This window comes from Miniopterus natalensis, chromosome 5, assembly GCF_054644295.1.
Source record: "Miniopterus natalensis isolate mMinNat1 chromosome 5, mMinNat1.hap1, whole genome shotgun sequence".
In the NCBI taxonomy this organism is placed as follows: Eukaryota; Metazoa; Chordata; class Mammalia; order Chiroptera; family Miniopteridae; genus Miniopterus; species Miniopterus natalensis.
The window spans coordinates 12,179,911-12,202,533 of NC_142085.1; the positions used below are offsets into that span (position 1 = coordinate 12,179,911).

The following is a 22,623-nucleotide window of genomic DNA, read 5'->3' on the forward strand; positions in this document are numbered from 1 at the left end:
GAAATATATTGTTCACTCACAAATCATTGAGCTTAATAAAACTCATCTAGGTTATCATCATCTAAAGACTCAGTGTGAGATTTCACTTACACAGTCTGTTTCACTATCAGAATTAGAGTCTGGAGTGCTGCTTTCTGTCTCTTTTCTGTTTAATATGCAGAAACACTTTCTGTAGTCAGTTTTTTTCTCTTTGCTGTTTTAGGTAGAAAATGACAAATTTGAGTTCTTAACTATTTAAATTGAAAACTAAATAAGGGAAAATTAAAAGATTACAGAAATCGTATCTCCAGAGTTCTTTCTTTTTTTTTATTTTTTATTATGGGTTCTTGTAAAATGATGCAATACTTGGGACAGTATAGTAAGAAATGTGGAGGATGATGTAATAGTGAAAAAATTCACTGCTGTGAATTTTGAAAATTCACTGTTGTGAATGCAGTCTCCTGTAAGGATGATGCAATAGTGAATCATCCTTAGAGGAGATTGCATCATTTTCTTTTCTTACATGTTAGTTATTTTTAGCACAGTTGGGAATAATCAGTGATTAATAATCCCTAGGCTGATGAATTAGCAAAATGAAATAAGAAATGGAAAAACAAGGATTCCAGAATGTGTCTTAGATTCATACAGGGTCCAGTGTACCTACACGGTAATTGGAAAATAAAGTGAATTTTACTCTATTAAGAACCTAAGCAAATTTTAGCTTTGGTCTCTGCATTTTTTGTAATAAATAATAACAGTTGTGAATGTTACTTTTTACAAATAGTTTAGGGCTACTTGGAAAATAAACAGAAAACTAAAAGTTGGGTCCATTGGACCCTCATTGTATGCTAATGGTTGAGGAATACTTGGCAAAATCCACAGACGCTGTTGAGTGGTCAATTTTTGGTGTTTTTCACAATAAAGACATTTCTTTCACATGGACCTGGAATCCCTCCTTTTATTCTTGGTTTGGATATAACTCCATTTGGGCACATGAGGGAAAGGTGTTGGTAGGAGAGTGATGTTTAATGTCAGACCTAAAAGGCAAACATTCTCATAAAAATCCAGCTGGCATTTGAAAGCAAAAAAAAACAAATAAAACCTTAGCCTTGGCTTTGATCTTGTTATCATGTTTTGGTCACATTGTTTGCAGTGATTGGTATGGTAATAATAATCAAACAATTTGTCAATGTCAGGTCACAGTATGATTTGGAATACTTCAGGGTTATAAACTTCACCTAATTTACGGAGCTTTTATAATTAAGTCTTTGTTTGGAAACTGACAGGATTATATGCATGTTGGTATCTATAAGATTTTATACACAGTGTATGAAATATTTGTTAGATGAATTCTGCTTATCTAATAATGGGATTTATTTTAAAAATATACATTATGTAATGACTTAATTATTTCGTTTCCCAGAAAGGAACTCAACTTGCTGCAGAAGCTATATGGACTGTATGACACTGTAATGGGCAATATTAGTGGTTATTATGAAATCCTTTGGGGAGATGTAGACATTGAAAAAATTAATGCAGAGCTGCAGGAGTTTCAAAACAGGTGAGTTTCAATTGAATTAAGTTCCTATTTTTATAGTGCTTATATTCTTAGTATCCTATAGGTATATCACAAATGAATTTATCCTCTGATATATTGCTCTAAATGCATAACACCTTCTTCAAAGAAATGTGTAGATGAAATAATTTTTTCTTTTTTTCTGAAAGGTGTCGTAAGCTTCCAAAAGGTCTTAAAGATTGGCAGGCTTTTTTGGATCTGAAAAAGAGAATTGATGATTTCAGTGAGTCATGTCCTCTACTAGAAATGATGACCAATAAGGCAATGAAACAGAGACACTGGGATCGAATCTCTGAGTTAACTGGAACCCCATTTGATGTGGAATCTGATTCTTTTTGTCTAAGAAATATTATGGAAGCGCCACTCCTTAAAAATAAGGATGACATCGAGGTACCGAAAATTATAAGATGGTTCATTAAAGAATATCTCATTTTTCTTTTATGAAAATTATACAGAATTATACAGACAGACATTTTATTCCAGGCTATACTAATTGCCCCATAAGATGCACCCTCAAATTTTGGGGTGATCCTGAACATCTCTTGGTTTTGTAAAATAATGCTGCTACTCAAGGAGATAATATGATTATTTGAAATATGTTAGTTTTGGAGCTCCTCAATCTGTCCTCCTTATGCCTTAACTGTACTTCTATTTAAAAAATATTTTCATTTCTATATTATGTACTTGGTGAAATCCTCAGAACATTTTCCAAATTTCTAATTGTAACTTTTCCCTATGTCTATTAACTATTTAAAATTATTACATTTTTTCCAAGATTTTTAATTGGTTCTTTTTGTTTTATGCTTAGTGTTTGCATGGTATCTTTTTTTAAATTGTGATATAGTTGACATATTAGTTTTAGGTGTACAACATAATGACTCAATATACAGGGTTTCCCCAAAAAATGTATACATACTTTAACAGCTAATAGCTCAGTTTTTAAAATGAAATGTATTCTAATAAACATTGCCTTTATAATTATTCAAAGTGTTTGTATACATTTTTGAGGGACACCCTATATGTACATATTGTGAAATGATCATCACACAGAAATACAATTTTTTTTCTTGTGATGAGAATTTTAAGATCTATTCTCTTAGCACTTTAAAATATACAATAGAGTATTACTAACTATAGTCACCATGCTGTACATTACAATCCCAGAGCTTACTTATTTTATAACTGGAAGATTGTACCTTTGATCACCATCATCCATTTCACCGTCCACTGCCACCTTCACCTCTGGCGACCACCAGTTTGTTCTTTGTATCTGTCTGACTTATTTCACTTAGCATAATGCTCTCAAGGTCCATCTGTGTTGTCACAAATGGCAGGATTTTTCTCTTTTTTTGATGAAAAATATCTATACTTACTTTATCCATTCATTCATCGATGGACACTTAGGTCGTTTCCAAGTCTTGGCTATTGTAAAAGTGGGAATGCAGATATCTTTTTGAGTTAGTGTCTTCATTTTCTTCAGATAAATACCCAGACATGGAATTACTGGATTAATGGTAGTTCTTTTAATGTTTTGAAGAATCTCACTGTTTTCCTTAGTGGCTGCACCAGTTTATATTCCTATGAACAGAGCACAAAGATTCCCTTTCCTCCACATCCTGAACAACACTTGTAATTTCTCGTATTTGTGATGAGAGCCCTTCTAACAAGTATGTAGTGATATCTCATTGTGGTTTTAATTTGCATTTCCCTCATGATTAGTGACATTGATCACCTTGACATGTATCTGTATGTCGTCTTTGAGTGTCTATTCAGATCTTCTACCCATTTTCTTAATCAAGTTGTTTGGGTTTTGTTTTTGTTTGTTTGTTTTTATGCTATTGAGGTATGAGTTCTTTATATATTTTGGATATCAAACCTTTATCAGATTTATGATTTGCAAATATTTTCTCCCATTTAGTAGGTTGCCTTTTCATTTTGTTGATGGTTTTCTGTGCTGTGCAGAAACTATTTAGTTGGATGTAGTTCCACTTGTTTATTTTTGCTTTTGTTGCCTTGGCCTTTGGAGGAAGATGTCAGGGAAATTACCACCTACATTATCTTCTAGGAATTTTATGGTTTTAGGTCCTAAGTTCAAGTTTTTAATCTATTTTGAGTTAATTTTTGTATATGATGTAAAATGATGGTCCAATTTCATTTTTTTGCATGTGGCTGTTCAGTATTCCCAGCACTATTTATTGAAGAGCCTGTACTTCTCCTGGTTCCTTTGCCATAAATTAATAGACTATATACACATGGGTTTATTTCTGGGCTCTGTTCCATTCTATTGATCTATGTGTCTGTTTTATGCCAATACCATACTGTTTTGATTACTATAGCTTTGTAATATAATTTGAAATCAGGAAACATAATGCCTCCAGCTTTGTTCTTCTTTCTAAAGATTGCTTTGACTATATAGGATATTTTGTGGTTCCATATAAATTTTAGGATTGATTGTTCTATTTCTGTGGGGAAAAAATGGCATTGGAATTTTGATAGGAATTGCATTGAATCTGTAGGTAGTGTGGACATTTTGACTACATTAATTCTTTTAATCCATGAGCATGAACTAGCTCAATTTACTTGTATCTTCTTCTATTTCTTCTTTCAATGTCTTATAATTTTTATTGTAGAGGTCTTTTATCTCTGTTAATTTATTGTTTTTGTTGCAATCATAAATGGCATTGTTTTCTTAATTTTTTTGATAGTTTGTTATTAGTGTGTAGAAATACAACTGATTTTTGTATATTAATTTCATACTGTGAAACTTTACTAAATTTGTTGATTAGTTCTGACGGCTTTTTTGGTGGAATCTTTAGGGTTTTCTATATATCAGATCATGTAACCTGCAAGCAGAGACAATTTTACTTCTTTCTTTCCAATTTGGATGCCTTTATTTCTTACTTGCCTAACTGCTCTGGCTAGGATTTCCAATACTATGTGGAAATAAACACAAAAGGTGTTATCTGTCTTGTTCCCAATCTTAGAGAAAAAGCTTTCAGTTTTTCACCATTGTGTATGATGTTAGTTGCGGGTTTGTCATATATGGCATTTATTATGTTGAGGTACATTCCCTTCTTTGTACCTTCTTTATTAAGATGTTTTATCATGAGTGAATGTTGAGCTTTTTCTGCATCTGTTGAGATGACCATATGATTTTTATCATTTATTGGATTAATGTATCATATCATGTTGATTGAGTTGTGGATATTGAAACACTCTTGCATCCGAAGTAAATGCCACATAATCATAGTGCATGATCCTTTTCATGTATTGTTGAATTCGGTTTGTCAGTATTTTGTTGAGGATTTTGTATCTATGTTCATCAGGGATATTGGCCTGTAATTTTCTTATATGGGGTTCTATCAGGGTAATGCTGGGCTCATAAAATTAATTTGGAAGTGTTCCTTCCTCTTCTATTTTTTGGAAGAGTTTGAGATGATTGGTAGTAATTCTTCTTTAAATGTTTGGTAGAATTAACCAGTGAAGCCATCTGGTCCTGGACTTTTGTTTGTTGGCAGGTTTTTGATAACTGATTCAATCTTCTTACTAGTAATTGGCCTATTCAGATGTTCAATTTCCTCATAATACAGTCTTCGTAGATGATTTTCTAGGAACTTATTAATTTCTTCTAGGTTGTCCAATTTATGTGCATATAGTTGTTCACAGTAGTCTCATATGACCTTTCGTATTTCTATGGTATCCGTTGTAATGTCTCTTCTTTCATTTCTGATTCTATGTATTTCAGTTACTTCTTTTATTCTTGGTGAATCTAGCTAAAGGTTTGTCCGTTTTGTTTATCTTTTCAAATACCAGCTCTTAGTTTCCTTGATCTTTTCTGTCATCCTTTTAGTATCTATTTCACTTATTTTCACTCTGATCTTTGTTATTTCCTTTATTCTAACTTTGGCTTTGTTTATTCTTCTTTTGCTACTTCCTTGAAGTTTAAAGATAGGTTAATTTTAGATCTCTCTTGTTTTTTTCTTGTTTTTATCCTCACTTGAGGATATGCTTTTATTGATTTTTAGAGAGAGAGGAAGGAGAAGAGAGAAACATCGGGGCGGGGGGACGCAGAGAGAGAGAGACATTGATATTAGAGAGATGTATCTATTGGTTGCTCCTCAAGTGCACCCCAACTGGGGCTGGGGATGAACCTGCAGCCCAGATACATGCCCTTGACCAGGAATCAAACCTAAGACCCTTTGGTGCATGGGCCGGCGCTCTAACTGCTGAGTCACACTGGCCAAGGCCTATTATTGTTTTGCTGTTTATTTCTTCCTTTAGGTCTGCTAACATTTGCTTTATATATTTGGGTGCTCCTCTCTTGGGCACATAAATATTTATAAATGTTGTATTTTCTTATTGGTTTGACCTCTTTGTCATTACATAATGACCTTCTTTGTCTCTTATTACAGTCTATTTTGTCTGATATAAGTATAGTTATCCCAGGTTTGTGTCTTCTGCCTCCCGCTGCCTCTTTTTAGCAACTATGTATTCCAAATTTTTGTTTCCAAATAATTTTTGTCCTATTTATAAATATGATTGAAATACTATTGAAAGAAACAAAGAGTTAAAAAAAAACTTTGGTGATCATCTAATTCCTATAAGTAGGTTTTTATACTTAAGAATATAGGCATTCATAGGCTGTGCTTTAAAAACTTTATTTTACAACTCCAAAGAATTCCAGGATTCAGTTATTAACTATTGGTACTTCAAAAAAGACCCTCAGTGCTGTCTTCACCAGATACCTCCTTTGCTCTGCCCCACAAGCCCTGCTATTAGCCAAGCCTGATTCCTACTGCTACTGGATCCACTTCCTCTAAAGGAAGTCTTTCCTCTTGCTAAGGAATGTCCTCTCCCTCCCCAGTGACCCCCATCGGAATCCCACTTATTCTGAGATGCTTTCTCCTCAATGAAGCCTTTCCTCCTCACTGCAGGCAGATATCACTTCTCCCTCTTCAGAATTCATAGCAGTTTATACACTCTTATGCCATTTATCAAACACTAATTTTTGTTATACTTACTGTGGAAATACCTTGCAACCTTAAGTTCCTTTCCATCTCTGATTCTGTGATTCTAAGTACGAAAATAAATTGAGGCACGGTGGGGAAAATAGCTTACTTTTATTTTCACTTGTGAGACTTTCATATCAAGGATTCTAAAAACAAACATACAGGGAAACGCATAAGATAAAAATAGAATTGACTTTTAAGCAAATGAGATGTTCATATTAGGGCCAAAACAGGCAGGAATATATTAATGTTTATATGTTACTTTAAAGAGTTCAAAAGACTCTGGCATATAGTCTCATTTGTTTCTCATAGCAAGCTGCTGAAATAGAGCAGATGTGATTATCTCCATTTTGGCCAAAAAATTCCAATTAAAATATAATCAAGAGAAATGATGATTTAAGTTCCATTATTTTATGTATGTGCTACAGTAAAATAGTAGTTTCAGAAGGTTCTAGTTTGAACTTGCAACACAATGATCTTGAGCCTCAGTTTTCTTGGCCATAAAATGACTAAATGACTTCTAGGTCCAAGCTCAAAAATTCTATGATTTTACACGGCACTTAATTTGGAATGGAAAATGTTGTGACATAGTCTTTGATTTCTCTCTAAAGGATATTTGCATATCTGCCATTAAGGAGAAGGATATTGAAGCCAAGCTGTCTCTGGTTATTGATAATTGGACCAACCAGAGCCTGAGTTTTGCAGCGTTTAAGGGAAAGGGAGAGCTCCTGCTCAAAGGAAGTGAATCGTTAGAAATTATCACCTTGATGGAGGATAGTTTAATGGTCTTGGGATCCTTACTAAGTAACAGGTAATTTTATAATTTGGGGGGAAGGTTTTATTTTGGTATTTAAGGCTATAAAATGCTAGGTAAAACCCAGTTTGCAGTTGCAGCATAACATGAGATTCTGACCTAAAGTGTGTCCCTCCATGAACTACCTTTCCTCCCTAATAATCATGGCCTCCATCTCCCTTTCATGATACTTATCTCCCTTTCCTATTTTTTCTGATGGTCCCCGTAATTATTTGCACTCAAATTAGCAGCTTATCTCCTGAACACCTGATTCCCCACTGAAATCACCTCTTCATTTTATTTCCTCTCTCTTTTATTTCTCTCATCTGTCATCATTGCCCTCCTTGGCTAAATCTGCTCAATTATTCACCCAATGGCCCAGGAAAAGCTTGCTGGCCACACATGAAAGGAATATGCCATTAGAGGCTTGGCACTTACAATTTGCATTTTTTAATGGTGAAACATGGCTATATCTGTGCTGGGTTCTCTGTGGCCTGAATGAGGCAACCTGTCCATCATTGGACTACTGAACTGGCTCCAAGGTGACTGTGATTTCATGCTGTTGGAGGAAGTTCCAGTGGGACTCAGATTAATTATACTGTCAGATATTGTGGTTTTAGCCATCTCTAATCCCCTGGCTATTCTCAACTGTAGTAATTCTCAACTGTCCTTCACCTCAACACACCTAAGAAATAATTTACAACACCATCATTAACAGAGGTCAGTGTACAGGGTGCATGGGGATTCTAGCACCCCTTCTCCATTTTAGGATCACTGGTTAATGAATGACATCCTGCATGACCTCTGGCCCCAGAGGTAGTCTTATGTTGGGATAATGCACTAATCTGCACAGCTCCTAGTCCAGGGAGTTCTGGCTTGAATTTCCTGGGGTTAAGATAGTAGGGTGCACCCTTTGCTTTTAGGGAATCTGAATAATCCTAGCAAAGGTGACCATATATACAGTGGTTCCTAGACTTCACAGGTTACTACTTCCCCATAGTTCATTGCAAATTTTGCCATTCTATTTCCTGGATGATAACCGCTTGAAGGAGGACTGTAGATTAACCTGAACAGTGTCTAATGGCCAAGGAATTCAGGATTTGAAAGCTTTCTTTGTTTCTTATATACTTAACTTGCATGTAACCTAATTAGTATAGTATCTATTCATAGTACTAGTCAAGTCAGTGTTGAAGCCCTGCTAAGAAAGAGTGTAAGGATACCTAGATATCTCTAGGGCTACCTGGATGTAACTTCAGAAGGAAATTGTATATCTTCATGGGTGAGAATTGACTCTAGATATTGCCTGGAGTGTATGACACTTTTCTGGTGGGTCCTGATTTCATGGGGCTCTGTGGATATTCCTATCAGTCATGACAGGTTCTTCAATGTAAAGTTATGCAATGCAGGTACCTTGCCAAAGGCCAGAAGCTGGTTATGTAGGATTTTATTTCAGATGTCTCTTTTTCATGTTGGGAACTTATCTATCATCAAAGATAACTTTTTTTTTTTTTAACCTCTGGTTAGGACCATTTGGGGCCCCAAATATCTAGGTGGTGCTTCAATTCCCTAAAATGCCCATTCATATAATTTGTGTGTGCATTTCTTGATTTTGAAGATGCTTTTGGCATGTTGACTGCCTTTTAGCTGTAGAACAGTGGTCAGATGGACAATATATAACGGATGTTGAGAAAAATGCCTCTTATTGCCTAAACAACTCACCTACCTCCTGAGATAAATTTTTGTACATCCTCCTTTTATACATCTATGTGTAACAAGACTTCCAGAGAAGTGTGTTGCACTCAGGCATCAGACTTTACCCAGAAGAACTCCATTTTGTATGTGAACACCTTCAAGTCACCCTCTCCTGGATCAAGGAAAATTTTAAGACCCTAGTGAACATGTACTACTTACTGGGACATGCCTCTGTACCAAATCAACACTGTTTGACATTGCCACAAACTGAAGACAGCTTTTTAATCCAACTGTAGGTGACTGGGTCTTTACCAAGTAGCTTCTCATCACTTCCTCCATGGCATCTACTCTTACCTTTGTATTTCTTTATTGTGCCTAGCTTTCTGGACATTTTGTATTCTCATAAAACCCTACCACTAGCCATGATGGTCATAAAACAGGAACCATGCTATTTTGGGGTAGCTATCTTGGATCTGTAGCACTGAAGAATAGGTACCATACCTGGTGGAATTAGCAGCAACCAGCACATTTCCTTTCTGGACCTCTGTGGCATAAAACTTGGCCCATTTTCCTATTGACTGACTAACACATGGGAACAATAGGTGAAATCACTATAAGAGTCTTATTTAAAAAAACAACAATCCCATTATCTATAAGAAATTTATTAGGAACTGCCTCTTAGGAAAAAAATGTTCATTTCTAAAGGAATGTTTCTCCTATAATTTTCTTTGTTAGGCCATACTATTTTCTGAATCATCATTGAAATGTAACATTTTCCTATTCTTTTTAGATATAATGCTCCATTTAAAAAAAATATACAGAATTGGGTGTATAAATTGTCCACTTCCTCAGATATAATTGAAGAGTGGCTAGTAGTCCAGAACCTTTGGGTTTATCTTGAAGCTGTCTTTGTAGGTGGAGATATTGCCAAACAGCTGCCTCAGGTAAATGTGGCTTTTGTAACTCTGATAGAATAATTTGATGTGTGTTGCCTGTGTCTCTGTAAAAGTCTTCACAGAGACATATGATCATGTCTTGGTTATTTATACCAGGGGTTGGCAAACTGTGTTTCACTTGCCTGTTTTTGTAAATAAAGTTTTATAGGAACACAGACATGTCCATTCATTTATGTTCTGTTTAAAGGCTTTAGCATTACAACAGTAGGGTTGAGTAGTTATATGAGAGACTATATGGCCTACAAAACCTAAAATATTTACTATCTGGCCCTTTACAAAACAATTTTTTTCTAAATGACCTTTGATTTACATGAGCAGACAGAAGAAATTCACATATTTTCAAACATTGAAAAATCTCCAGGTTGTTTTAGGGTGTGAGATACATTCAAGTATGGTACTCTTAAGTTATAGCAGTTCATCTCTTCTAAGAGTTAATATCCCACTGAGAGTAGAATTAAAGTTAATCTGTATTCTGTAAGTACAATTAACTAGTAGTAAGTTGACTCATGGTAGATCAGCAATATACCATGGAGCAAGGAAATTTCACCTTAGAAGCATGTAACAAGATCATTAAAACAGCTCTTTTGGAGCCTTTTAAGTAAATGCCAATAACTCACTAATATCTTTATTCTGTGAAGATAACTTCCCCTTTTTAAAGTTAAGCATGCTCTTTCTGAATTTCCACAACTACAAACAGGATCTATACAGATTAAAAATCAAGGATAAAAGAGTTTTGTTTATTTATTTATTTTTAAAATATATCTTTATTGATTTCAGAGAGAGGAAAGGAGAGGGAGAGAGAGAGATAGAAACATCAATGGTGAGAGTCATTGATCGAGCCCGCAACCTGGGCATGTGCCCTGACCGGGAATTGAACCCAGATCGCCTGGGTCCTAGGTCGATGCTCAACCGCTGAGCCACACCCAGCCGGGCAAGGATAAAAGAGTTTTGAAAATGACGATTTCCCTTTATAACACATTTTTAAAACACAAATCTTTTCTTTTTTAATCAGAAAGCTGCTTTTTAAAAAATGCACTTAAAATTTTTAAAATAGTCAAGATTGTGCCAGTTTCTAGAAGCATCCTTGCAATTGAATGCAAAGCTTACTATCATCCATAGTAAATAGAAAATTTTCATTTGCAAAAATGTAAATGAAGCTTTGTTTTGGATTTTTACTGTTTTTCTTCTTTCTTTTTCCTGAGGTATTACTGAGCTGTAATTATTCCAAGGATCCTGAGATCAAATTATTTTCACATTTTTTCAGTCTTCTCATCAAACCAGAACAGCAGGAGTGAGACTAGATTTGAGCTTAAAGTTGATAGCTTTGCAAATTAATCATGTGGCACTTTGAAAAACATATTAAATGTAAGGAAACAAGTGATCAGCTCTATTGTGATGAAGCAGTATTTCAATAAGCAGTTTTAGGACTTTGGGTTTTTGTCGTTCAGAATTAATTCAGATGAAAAAGAGTTGTCCCTTTAAATTATGAAACTAACAGAGGCTGGTTTGAAGAACTATAGGAAATTCTGAAGTGAATACTTTGCTTTATTCAAGTTTCCAAATGCTAATTTTTACTGACTGTGGATTTGTTTTTAGGAAGCAAAACGTTTCCAGAATATTGACAAGTCATGGATAAAGATAATGCAGCGTGCTCATGAGAATCCCAATGTGATCAGCTGCTGTGTTGGAGATGAAACCATGGGGCAACTGTTACCTCACTTACATGAACAGCTGGAAGTATGTCAGAAGTCACTTACAGGGTAAGAGTTTGATTTTTAAATGACCTATCATTTTATATGTGCTGGTGTTTTACCCAAACAGGTTAATATATTTCTGGTTTGGTAGTGATGGTAGGAGTGGTGATAGGGATTTAACATTGCACATAAATTTAATTTTTCTGCAAAAAAAGACACCTTCAACTTGGGGGTTAGTGAGTTAAGGCATGGTATTAGTTCTGGAGGGCTACTGTAACAAATTACCACAAACTGGGTGGCTTAAAACAACAGAAATTTATTTTCTCACAGTTCTGGAGGTCAGGAGTCTAAAATCAAGGTGTCAGCATTTCTGAAGGCTCTGAGGGAGAATCTTTCCTTGTTTCTTTCAGCTCTGATGGCTCTGGGAGGTCCTTGGCTTGTGGCTATATAACTCCAATCTCTATCTCTGAATTCACTTTTTTTTCTTCTTGTATCTTTTATGAGGACACTTACTGGGTTTAGGGTTTATCTGCATAAACCAGGATGATCTCTTCTTGAGACCCTTAACTTTAATACATCTATAAAAATCCCTTTTCCAGACAAGATCACATTCACAGATTCCAAGGAACAGGATGTGGACCTGTCTTTTGGGGGGTTGGGGTGGAGCTTTCATTCAGCCCAACATAGGCGTGGAATAGAGATGTGCACTAAGAAAACAACTAACCAGACAAATTCATGGATAATTTTCTTATAAAGCAGTTCATTCTCAGTTTCTATGTGAAATAGGGTGAACATATATCCTGCCTTGTCTAAGTTTATATCTATAGCTTAATGGTTAGCTGTTCCCCCTTTCACTCAAAATGCGCTGGTCTGTGGATAAATTATGTTCACTCTGGGATTAAGCCATACTGAGGTTCGTAATACTCTTAGGCCACAGGAGAGCTCCTGATGAGAAAGAAGATGATAGATTGGGCAGGCTTCCTCTGAATCCCTTTCTGGTTTTCTCTCATTTTCCCAAGTGACATCCATAGTGTAGCATGGCTTTGGTTATAAGAAAACATTTCAGAGGCAAATGGGAAATGACTATAGGTGTTTGCTGTTATCTTATTGAAGACATTAGTGATCATGTCTTGCCTAAAAATAAATAAATAATTCAGAAAAATATCATTTGGTAATGTGACTTTATTTAAAGGTATTTGGAAAAGAAGCGATTACTATTTCCAAGATTCTTCTTTGTATCCGACCCAGTTCTCTTGGAAATTCTTGGACAAGCCAGCGATTCCCATACCATACAGGTATAATCGAAGTATCTATTGCCTAACCCCCCTTTCTTTCCCCACAGCATACATAATGGGTGATAAAAATGAAGTTAACATTTAAAAAGTAGAGGCAGGAAAGAAGAACATTCAAAATTATGTTGATTATCAACCTGAAGCAAGGGTCATTGATTATGCCACTCACCAGCTGGATGACCTTGGCCAGCTTCTTAATTTTCTTGCACCTTAGTTTTCTCATCTGTAAGATCAGGAAATTAATGGTTCCCACTTCATAGGATTACCATAAGGATTATATGAGATAATGCATTGAAAAGTATCCAGCATACATTACATGCTCACCAAGTGTAATTCATTATTATGAATATTCTAGTCTAAATATTCTTAGATCAAATAGAGCTGGTGGTTTTGATTTGTCCTTTTTTCCATCCAGAATGCTTCTCACATGCTTTTAGCCATTTCCCAGGGCAATACTTCCAGGAGGAAGAGAGAAACTGTAGAGAACTGGGGGTGGGAGGCACTGAAACACACCCATCCCAGGGCCAGTTGCTGGTTTGGGAGTCTGGGAAACTGCTAATAATATCTCCCCTGTTGGTTTCCAGGAAGTTGTGGGGATGAGAAAGGAGAGAAGCAGATGCTGCTGCGTGAGGTAGAGGTGGAGCCAAGAGAGAAGGCAGGGCTGAGCTGGGGAGGGACAGTCATTAGCCCAGTCCCCATGGTCTAAGAGGGGCATTCAAGGACTTGGAGGACACATTCTGCAGGGCTGGATTTAGAAAGTGGGCCTCCAAGTCCGTCAAGGGTCAAAGCAAGGCCTTTTCTTTTCTTTTCTTTTTTTTGAAACAATGAAGTAAATTGTTAATCTTTTACAAAGATCAAAAATATTAAGGCTTTTTAAAACATCTCAATGGCTTTTGTGTTTAGGCTTATGTATGATGTTTTTACTTTGTCTTGTGCTTCTTACAGCCACATCTCCCTGCAGTATCTGACAACATAAATGAGGTGACATTTCATCCAAAAGAATATGATCGGATCCTGGCTGTCATATCAAGAGAAGGAGAAAAAATTATTGTAATTTAACTTGGTTAAACTTTTGATATTAGGATTTCTTTAAAAATTTAGGTCAAGGAGAATGCAATTCTCTTATGAAAAAAGGGAAGTGGGGTGGACTTGGGTTCCAGTTCTGTAGCCCTGTGTTCTAAGCTAGTTTGGATAACTCACTTAATTTCTCTGAGACTCATTTTATCATCTATAAAATGAAAGTTTTAGACGGATGATCTTTATAGTTCCTTCCACCTATACTATTAGTTGATTTTACTCCTGTTTTAAATATTTTGTGTACAATATAAAACTATTTGCTCTGCATTGAGGAACTATGATTTAGCAAGTTGTGTGTGACATTTTTAAAAACATCAAATTATTATCAATTTGTAATATATTTTTTAGTTGGACAATCCTGTTATGGCCAAAGGTCCTGTAGAGATTTGGCTTATGGACTTGTTAAAAATGCAGATGTCATCATTACATAACATAATTCGATCTGCATTCTATCAAATCAGTGATTCAGGATTTCAACTCTTACCTTTCCTCAGTCACTTTCCAGCACAGGTGAGAATATACAATGTTTAAATAATGGTTATCAGAAATGGAAATAAGGGGGAAGGACACTCAGGAGGCAGTGGGCCTGTTCTCGCTGTGAACTAGTTAGGGAGGCCTGCCACCCTCAGCTCCCAACCAACTGCTCGTCAACTGGCCAGAAGGGGATTTGCCCCTTTTCTCCCATCATTGAGAATATACACCAAGACTAAAACCATTTATGGAAAATTTTATTTTATATATTAAAAAACATAGGTAGATATAGATACAGATATAGATATGGATGTGGATAAATATATAAAGGGAATAAGCTTATCTTTTCCTGAAACTAAATCCACCTTGCCTTTTATTTATTTTCCCTTCAAGTGATTAAAAATTGGCATAATCTGTTAAAGGAGGCCTTCTCATGCAGCTAACTTTTGAATGAGAGAAGACCTTGAAAGAGGCTGGGGCTGGAGCATGTATTCTCTTTCCCAAGACCTTGGCATTGTAATGTGCCAAGTATTATTAAAACCAGATATAGAAAATTCCAATAGTTTCATTACATTTTCAGCCAAGATGAATGAAAAGTGATGACTTGTGATCTGGGTCAGTGATAGTATAGGATAGAAGGCAAGAAATATACCCAAGGAAAATGTTGACAGCCTTTGCCCAAACCATATTTCGTCTCCATCTGCTCCTGCCAGCCTGCACTACAAATCCTGAACTACTGCACATACGGTGGAGATGGCTGAAGTGGTATGAAATTTTTTATTCAAAAGGCACAAGTACAGATAGAGAAACAACCTTTATTGGAGAAAATACTTTAATATTGTGATTTTAAAATAATGTATAATATCCTTGGCAAGCTTTAATAGTTTTATTAGCATTATTAACTGTGTCATAAATATTTACAAAATATTTTATAAGCTGAGAAAATAGCAGCTTAGACTAAATCAACATACTTTTCCTCTCCTAGGAAATCATGATCCCCCTGTACATTCTAAAGGAGAGGCTTAGTCTAGTTTAGACAGAGGAGTTAGCATTAAAGATGGAACAGCTGAAGAGCAAGTTCAAAGCAATGGTCAAGTTGAACAGGATATAGCAGGAAAGTTGACTAGTTTTCAGGGTTTTCTTTTAGTGTATGTGTGTGTGTGTGTGTGTATATATATGCAAATAAAGGGGTGAAATTTTAAACAATCTTAGATAAAAATCTTAACATTGCAGTCGGCAAATTTCATTTCTTGGGAAAAATTGCTTTAAAGAGTAATGAATATATATTCATTCACTATATACTTATTCACTATATACATTACTCTGTAGAGCAATTTTTTCCAAAGAACTGAAATTTGTCCACTTCAATGTTAATTTAAGGTTTTATTTAAAATTGTTTTAAATTTCTTTGCTTTCTTCTAAAACACATTTTCTAAGATTATGAATGCAATGGATCCTTGTTGCAAAAATTTGAAAAAATTTGAAAAATATGAAAGTGAAAATAAAAATTTACCATATTTCTACCACTTGGAAATTATGACTGTAACTATTTAGTGTATTGCCTTCCAGTATTTCTCATGTGTTAATTACAGGCATCAGATAATATTGCAAAGAAGGAGCATTCTTACTTTGTTTTTTGTTTTAATGAACATCCCCCAGTTTTTATAGTTAAGTCCCCTGCCCTCTTAAACTAAGTAAAAAACATCAACTTTTCTTAGTGACTCAGGATAGCCATTTTAAAGATTAGTTTTAGAATTTCCACTATGTAGTGGTTTCGCAGGGTCTGTGGGTTTGTCTTTAAATCAGCATTCCACGGCTGTTTTTGTATTGTTTCTCTGCTTTTTCTATCTTAATGCCGTCTTCTAGAGCCATCAGGGTCAGAATGTGCTTGCTATTGGGAGCTTCCTGACACTGGCTGTTTCCTCCATATCCTGTCCCTCACCTTAGCAAGGTGCTTTCATTTGTCTTTACCCGCAGACCCCAGGATTAGCCTGCTCTAGCGGGAAGAGGCAGGGATTAGGGAAGGGCCAGGCCACATAGAATGCCGTGCCCAGCAGTATCACGCACACTGCTCTCAGTCCTCTGCCAAATGTGGGTTCCTTTTTGGTCCAAATGACTTTTTTTATCTGTTCCTTAACTCTGAGGGTGAACAAATGCTCCCCAAGGGACCACTGCTGCTTGGAGGAGGCGGGGGTGGGGGATACTCTGATGACTTTTACTCCCTTTCTTGGGGCAGAAATTGTAGATAAGGTGATGCTCACTCAGTTTCCTTATGCCTTAGACAAAGGAAAAAATTCTCCCCTTCTCACTTTCTGTCTCTCTCTCCTAGATAAATATGTAGACAAAAACAGATGTAGATAAAGATATGGATATTAGAGTGGAGGTCAAGAAAGGAGAAAGGCAGTGTATCTTTTTAAAAAGTTGCAAAGAGCCCTAGCCAGTTTTGGTTAGAGCGTCGGCCCTCAGACTGAAGGGTCCTGGGTTTGATTCCGGTTAAGGCCCATACCTTGGTTGCAGGCTCAGTCCCCGGCCCCGGTCAGGGTATGTGCGGGAGGCAACTAGTCGATGTGTCTCTCTCTAGATGACATTGATGTTTTTCTATCTCTGTCTCTCTCCCTTCCACTCTCTCTGAAAAGCAATGGAAAAATTATCCTTGGGTTAGGATTTAAAAAAATAAAAAATAAATCAATGAAAAATAAAAAGTTGCAAAGAGACCTTTGGAAAACTATTTTTGGGGAGTGGAGAAGCGCATGTCCCTTTTGTACTTTAAAATGAGCAAAATCCTTTTCGCCTTCATGTGAATAAGTCGCCACCAAATTTTGTTATAGGATGTGTTTTAAATATTTGGCTTGTTTGTCTGCTGGATTTATAGGTTGGGCTTCTGGGAATTCAGATGCTGTGGACACACGATTCAGAAGATGCTTTAAATAATGCAAAAGATGACAGGAAAATCATGCAAATAACCAACCAGAAATTTTTGGATATTCTAAATATTCTAATTAGTCAGACGACACATGACCTAAGCAAATTTGAAAGAGTAAAATTTGAAACTCTAATTACTATCCATGTGCATCAGAGAGATATTTTTGATGACTTGGTAAAGTATATAGTTTTCTTAAAGTAATTTAGTCTATTAGTTAATAATTTAATGCTCCTAAAAATGAAAATTTAAGTATTATATTTATTCCCTAACTTATATCTACCTTGTCCTTTTTCACAGCTGTATATACACATGTACCATGTCTACAAATACCTATGTTTGGTGGTTTAAACAACATATATTTATATTCACATTTGCCATTCCGAAAGTCTGGAACCAGCTGATGTGATGTGAACTAATTGTACCATTAAACCAAATAACAGGGTCATGATACAATTTAGGTGGCATTGGTCATGAGTTATGAGGGGCTGGTTGGGAAGGAAGTCCAGATCCATAGAATCAACCCTCACAGAACTCTCATGTTGGACACCAGCTGATGGTGTCCAGCTGGGCATCATGGGCTTGGTTTGGGCAAGGTTTTGTAAGGTGAGAGGAGGAGGAGGAGTATTAGAATTACCTTTGGAAATCGAACTCTCAGTAACCAATAATCTTGAGCAAGATCAAGTTCTCTTAAAGCAGTGGTTATCCACTATAGGGAGGTTTTGATATGCTAATGTTTTACTATCTTTGTCTTTAACTGACATTGTTTTATTTGGTTTGATTTGATTCATCTTAAAGGCGCCTCTTTCCTTTATTAGAGACACATAATTCATGCAATTTTGGACCCTTTTTTAGAGAATATGATCACAGGCAATCTGTTTTAAGCTTGTATCGGAAATTCTGTTCAGATAAGTTACACTGTTGAAGACTGAAGGACATGCAGTCTAGATATTCCCCTGGAATGTATATCCTTGCTTCTCAAAGTATTATATGCCAACCAGTTGCACTGGCATCTCCTGGGAGCTTGTTAGAAAAGCAAGAATCTCCAGCCTCCTCCCCTTACTACCCCTTCCCCACTCATGTACTGAATTAGAATCTGCATTTCAACAAGATTCCCAGGTGATTCATATGTGTAGGAGAGTGCCAGAAACACTGCTCTAGGACTGGTCTCTGGGTAAAGCTAATTATCGAGCATACTCAGACCATATTTCTTTGTCCTTCTACAGATTTGCTTTCACTGAATTGCAGTTACCCTTATACTTTGGCTTTCACTGAAGCCCACCTCAAGAAACTCCTATGGAATCCATTACTGTGCCTGTTGAGAGATATTGTTGAGGCTAATGTCTGTCTCTATGTCTCTCACTGATTCTTAAAGCTGAAGTCCCATAAAAGAAATTTCTTTTAAATTTAAGTGCTGAGCAAAGCATTACTTTCCATACAGAATGGAAATTTTAAAAAATCTATATACAATTAAAACCATGAAACCATTTTCTTTTTGTCTTAATTATTGTTGAACTCATGGTCAGTTTGCATCCCAACGAAAATGAGATTTCTTGGCCAGCATATTTGTATTTTGTTTTTTCATCTCTAATGCTTGGAATAACCTGCTTTACAGTAGGAACTCAATAAATACTGGCTCTTCTTTCTTCCTCCTCTTTCAGCTCCTCACCATGTTGTGGGTTATTGAAAATAGCTAGCTGAGTACATCTCCATGGCTATGGGTCCTGTGTTAGCAGAGTCCTGTGGGTGGCACCGGTTATGTTGCCAGAAAGTAGCTCTTTTAAGGTGACAAATACAGACTGTGCTTTAGGAGGGATGCCAGAATTCTTAACTGGAGGGGAGACAAGGTCATGAACTATGAAACAATACAACGAAAAGCAAGATTGTAAATAGCATGGAGACTTGATTAGATGGAGATCTGAACATTGTACAGTTGCCAGAGGTCCATTTTTCAGTGTCAGCTGAATGACCTGAAGTGGGCCACTGGGTTTGAGAGTAGTGAAGGGGCCCTGATCGGTGTGGCTCAGTTGGTTAGTGTCGTTCCGTACACTGAAAGGTCATGGGTTTGATTCCTGGTCAGGGCACATACAGGAGGCAACCAATTGATCTTTCTCTCTCTCTTCAATGGACATAACCTTGGGTGAGGATTGGGGGGGGGAGCAGTGAAGGGGACCATTTGTCATTTTCCCATGTTGATTCCCCGAATGGGCAGGCCTGGAGTTTCTCCAAGTTTGCCAATGGAGTAGTGAAGCACCCCAGAATGTGGTTGTGGTGGGATGTTGTTCCTAAATGTGCTTACCTGGTTTCTATTTCTTGCATCCATTGTGGTGGGAGCCTGGTGCTGCTTGCCCTATAGGTATGCACTGGTGACTGGGCAGGTTGACTGGTTTGGCCACAGTGCTGGTGTAGAAAGGCACGTGTGCATATACGAGCAACTCCCTGCCTGAGTCCTTCAGTGGCTTCCCATTGCCAGTGAACAGTGCCCAGCCCCTTTCTCACACCCTGTGAAGTCTCAGCTCTTGCCCCTCTGTCCAGGTCCTGGATGCCTCAGCTGTAGTGAACTTCTTTCAGCTTCTTTAACATGCCAACCAGATCTTCCCGGCCTTTGCCTAAAGCATTTTGCCCTCCCACACCTCGATCACCCATCCCTTCTGCTTTATTTCCCTGGCTAATTCCTACTATTTATCCAGGTGTTAGTTTTGATGTCTCTGTTTTTCTTTTGAGTACCCCTCTCAGACACCCTCCACTAGGTTAGGTCCTCTTGCTACTTATTTTCATAAACCCTGAGTTTCTTTGACACTTTATCACAATTACTTACTTATCTGCTTGTCTTTGGTCCTTCTGTATAAGCCCCAGGAGGCGGGGCTGTGTCTGTCTCTGTTTACCCAGCACCGTGTCAGGCCCAAGGAGGGACTCAATAAATACGTCTTTTACATACTTATTTTTTATATTTTTGAGTGAGAATCAGCTCAGGAATGAGTGAGTAAAAACTGCCCATATGCTTGTGTTTTATGCTATTGCAATTCAGTATCTAATCTCTTTGTATTTCATGTTTTTAAGGTAAAAATGCATATTAAATCAATAACTGATTTTGAATGGCTAAAACAGAGTAGATTTTATTTTAAAGAAGATTTGGATCAAACAGTAGTATCTATTACAGATGTTGATTTTGTTTACCAAAATGAATTTCTGGGATGCACTGATCGACTTGTTATCACTCCATTAACAGACAGGTAGGAAACTTAGTTTTTGTTATTCGATTTTGTAATTAAATAATGTGCTTAAAATTGTTTTGAAAGTGTGTTTGAAATATTAACAAAAGCTTATTGCTGTCGCGTTAGGTCTGCGCTAGCTCATCAAATAGTGAAATAACCGTAGTTGTTACTTATACATGTACATTAAATTTTAATGAAGTAAAAAAAGATAAAAGAATAAAAGCAAGCTTGAAGGTTGGCTATGAGTAATTTGGTAACAAAGTCTAGATTGCAAGATAGAAAAACATCTCTAGGCCCATAAAGGAAGTCATTAGAATTGCAAAGAGAGGAGGGTCCTTGGAGATTGTCTAATTTAGTCTCCTGGTTTTCAGATGTGGACATTGATACCTGGAGTGAAGTATCTTAGCCAGGTCTGAATACTTGGTTAATGGCACCTCCCCTCACAGTTTTTTTTCAGTAACACTGGGTCTTCCTTATCTATCCACAACAGATCAATATGTTGTTCATAGAAGACAATAAACGTTTGTAGAACTGACTTAAATTGGATCACAGAACAATTGATTCTGCCATTACTTTACATAAGGAGCCTCCAGTAAAATTATAACATTTAGTTTTGGTCTTCAGCCTCTTCTGGATTCATCCAACTTCCCTTTATATGCCCACTGCCACTGCCACATAAACTCGTCAGTGTGTTTTCCCTCCCATTGATGTTTCCATATAATGCTTCATGTGTCACAAAGCTTTACTAAATTTTACTTAAATCTGAAACAAGTATCACTGAAGCTGGATCATAAATACAAGGAGGTTCATTAGGTTATTCTTTACACTTATGTAAATGAATGAAACATTTCATAGTAAAACAACTTGTAATGGTGTATTGGAGTTGGCGTGTGCCAGCTTCTTGTGGAATTTAGGAGTTTGTCCCAAGCAGTGTTTGCAGTCACTCACTGCACTACTGCTAACAAGTGTCAGGAGCTCCAACCTTGTTTGGTTGCCTGTCTCCTATGTGAGCTGCTCAAATTCTAAAGTAACAGGCCCATTCTAGTCACATTGCACTTTTGCTTGTGTTTTACCGTAACGTGTTACCCCACACTCACCATGCTTTGTCTGATTGACATCTGCAGATGCTACATTACTTTAGCACAGGCTTTGGGCATGAACATGGGAGGCGCTCCAGCAGGACCTGCGGGCACTGGCAAAACAGAAACCACAAAAGACATGGGAAGATGTTTGGGAAAATATGTGGTGGTGTTTAACTGCTCTGATCAGATGGATTTCAGAGGGCTAGGAAGGATTTTTAAAGGCAAGTGTCAAACACCCTATTTTGGGTGAATTTATTTTTACTGCACTTCAATGTTATTTTCTGATATATATCGAAAGTGATATTTTCCCACTTAACCAAAATTAATATAAGTTGATGCATATGATCTTGAGATTTTTCTTGGTCAAAAATGCCTGGATATAATCCGTTTCATTGGTTCAGTATTATTGCCATGAGTTGAATGTGCAGTGGATTATGGAAATGGGATCAATTTATTACTGCCTGAAGCAACAGTGGCGGTGATACGCTGAAGATAACAAACCGATGACATGCGCGCTTCCCTTCCATCCCTAAATTTCACTGAAATGATTGATTTTTTAAAAGCATAGGAACACTGGGCTATAAGGAGGGACATCAGCAGGTGAATTCTGAGAAAATCCTGAAAGGTAGGTAGGTGGTTTCGGATGGACAAAGAAAAAAAGATTGGAGAGCTTTCCAGCCTTAGAACTCGGTGCTAGGCGATCCTCTCTTCTTTCCCTACCTGCGTTCTCTCATGGTCTCATGCAGACCCGAACTGTAAATACTATCTGTGTGGTCAAATTTATCTCTCTGGCTTGGACTTCTTGAAATTTCAGATCCGTATATACAACTGATATCTACGACTTGACATCTCCACTTAAGTGTCTAA

At 36.8% G+C, this 22,623-nt stretch overlaps 1 protein-coding gene across 1 annotated transcript in view; it reads left to right on the forward strand.

The window, feature by feature from the left end:
- The window catches only part of DNAH8 (dynein axonemal heavy chain 8), a 243,812-nt gene that overhangs the window by 89,602 nt on the left and 131,587 nt on the right, over positions 1 to 22,623 (forward strand). Inside the window, exons 34-44 of the mRNA XM_087817239.1 lie at positions 1,403 to 1,540; positions 1,705 to 1,945; positions 7,176 to 7,375; positions 9,840 to 9,993; positions 11,602 to 11,765; positions 12,892 to 12,994; positions 13,937 to 14,041; positions 14,417 to 14,578; positions 17,412 to 17,636; positions 20,520 to 20,692; positions 21,799 to 21,977. Coding sequence (XP_087673365.1) covers positions 1,403 to 1,540; positions 1,705 to 1,945; positions 7,176 to 7,375; positions 9,840 to 9,993; positions 11,602 to 11,765; positions 12,892 to 12,994; positions 13,937 to 14,041; positions 14,417 to 14,578; positions 17,412 to 17,636; positions 20,520 to 20,692; positions 21,799 to 21,977 — 1,844 coding nt within the window. The remainder of the gene's footprint in view (positions 1 to 1,402; positions 1,541 to 1,704; positions 1,946 to 7,175; positions 7,376 to 9,839; positions 9,994 to 11,601; positions 11,766 to 12,891; positions 12,995 to 13,936; positions 14,042 to 14,416; positions 14,579 to 17,411; positions 17,637 to 20,519; positions 20,693 to 21,798; positions 21,978 to 22,623) is intronic.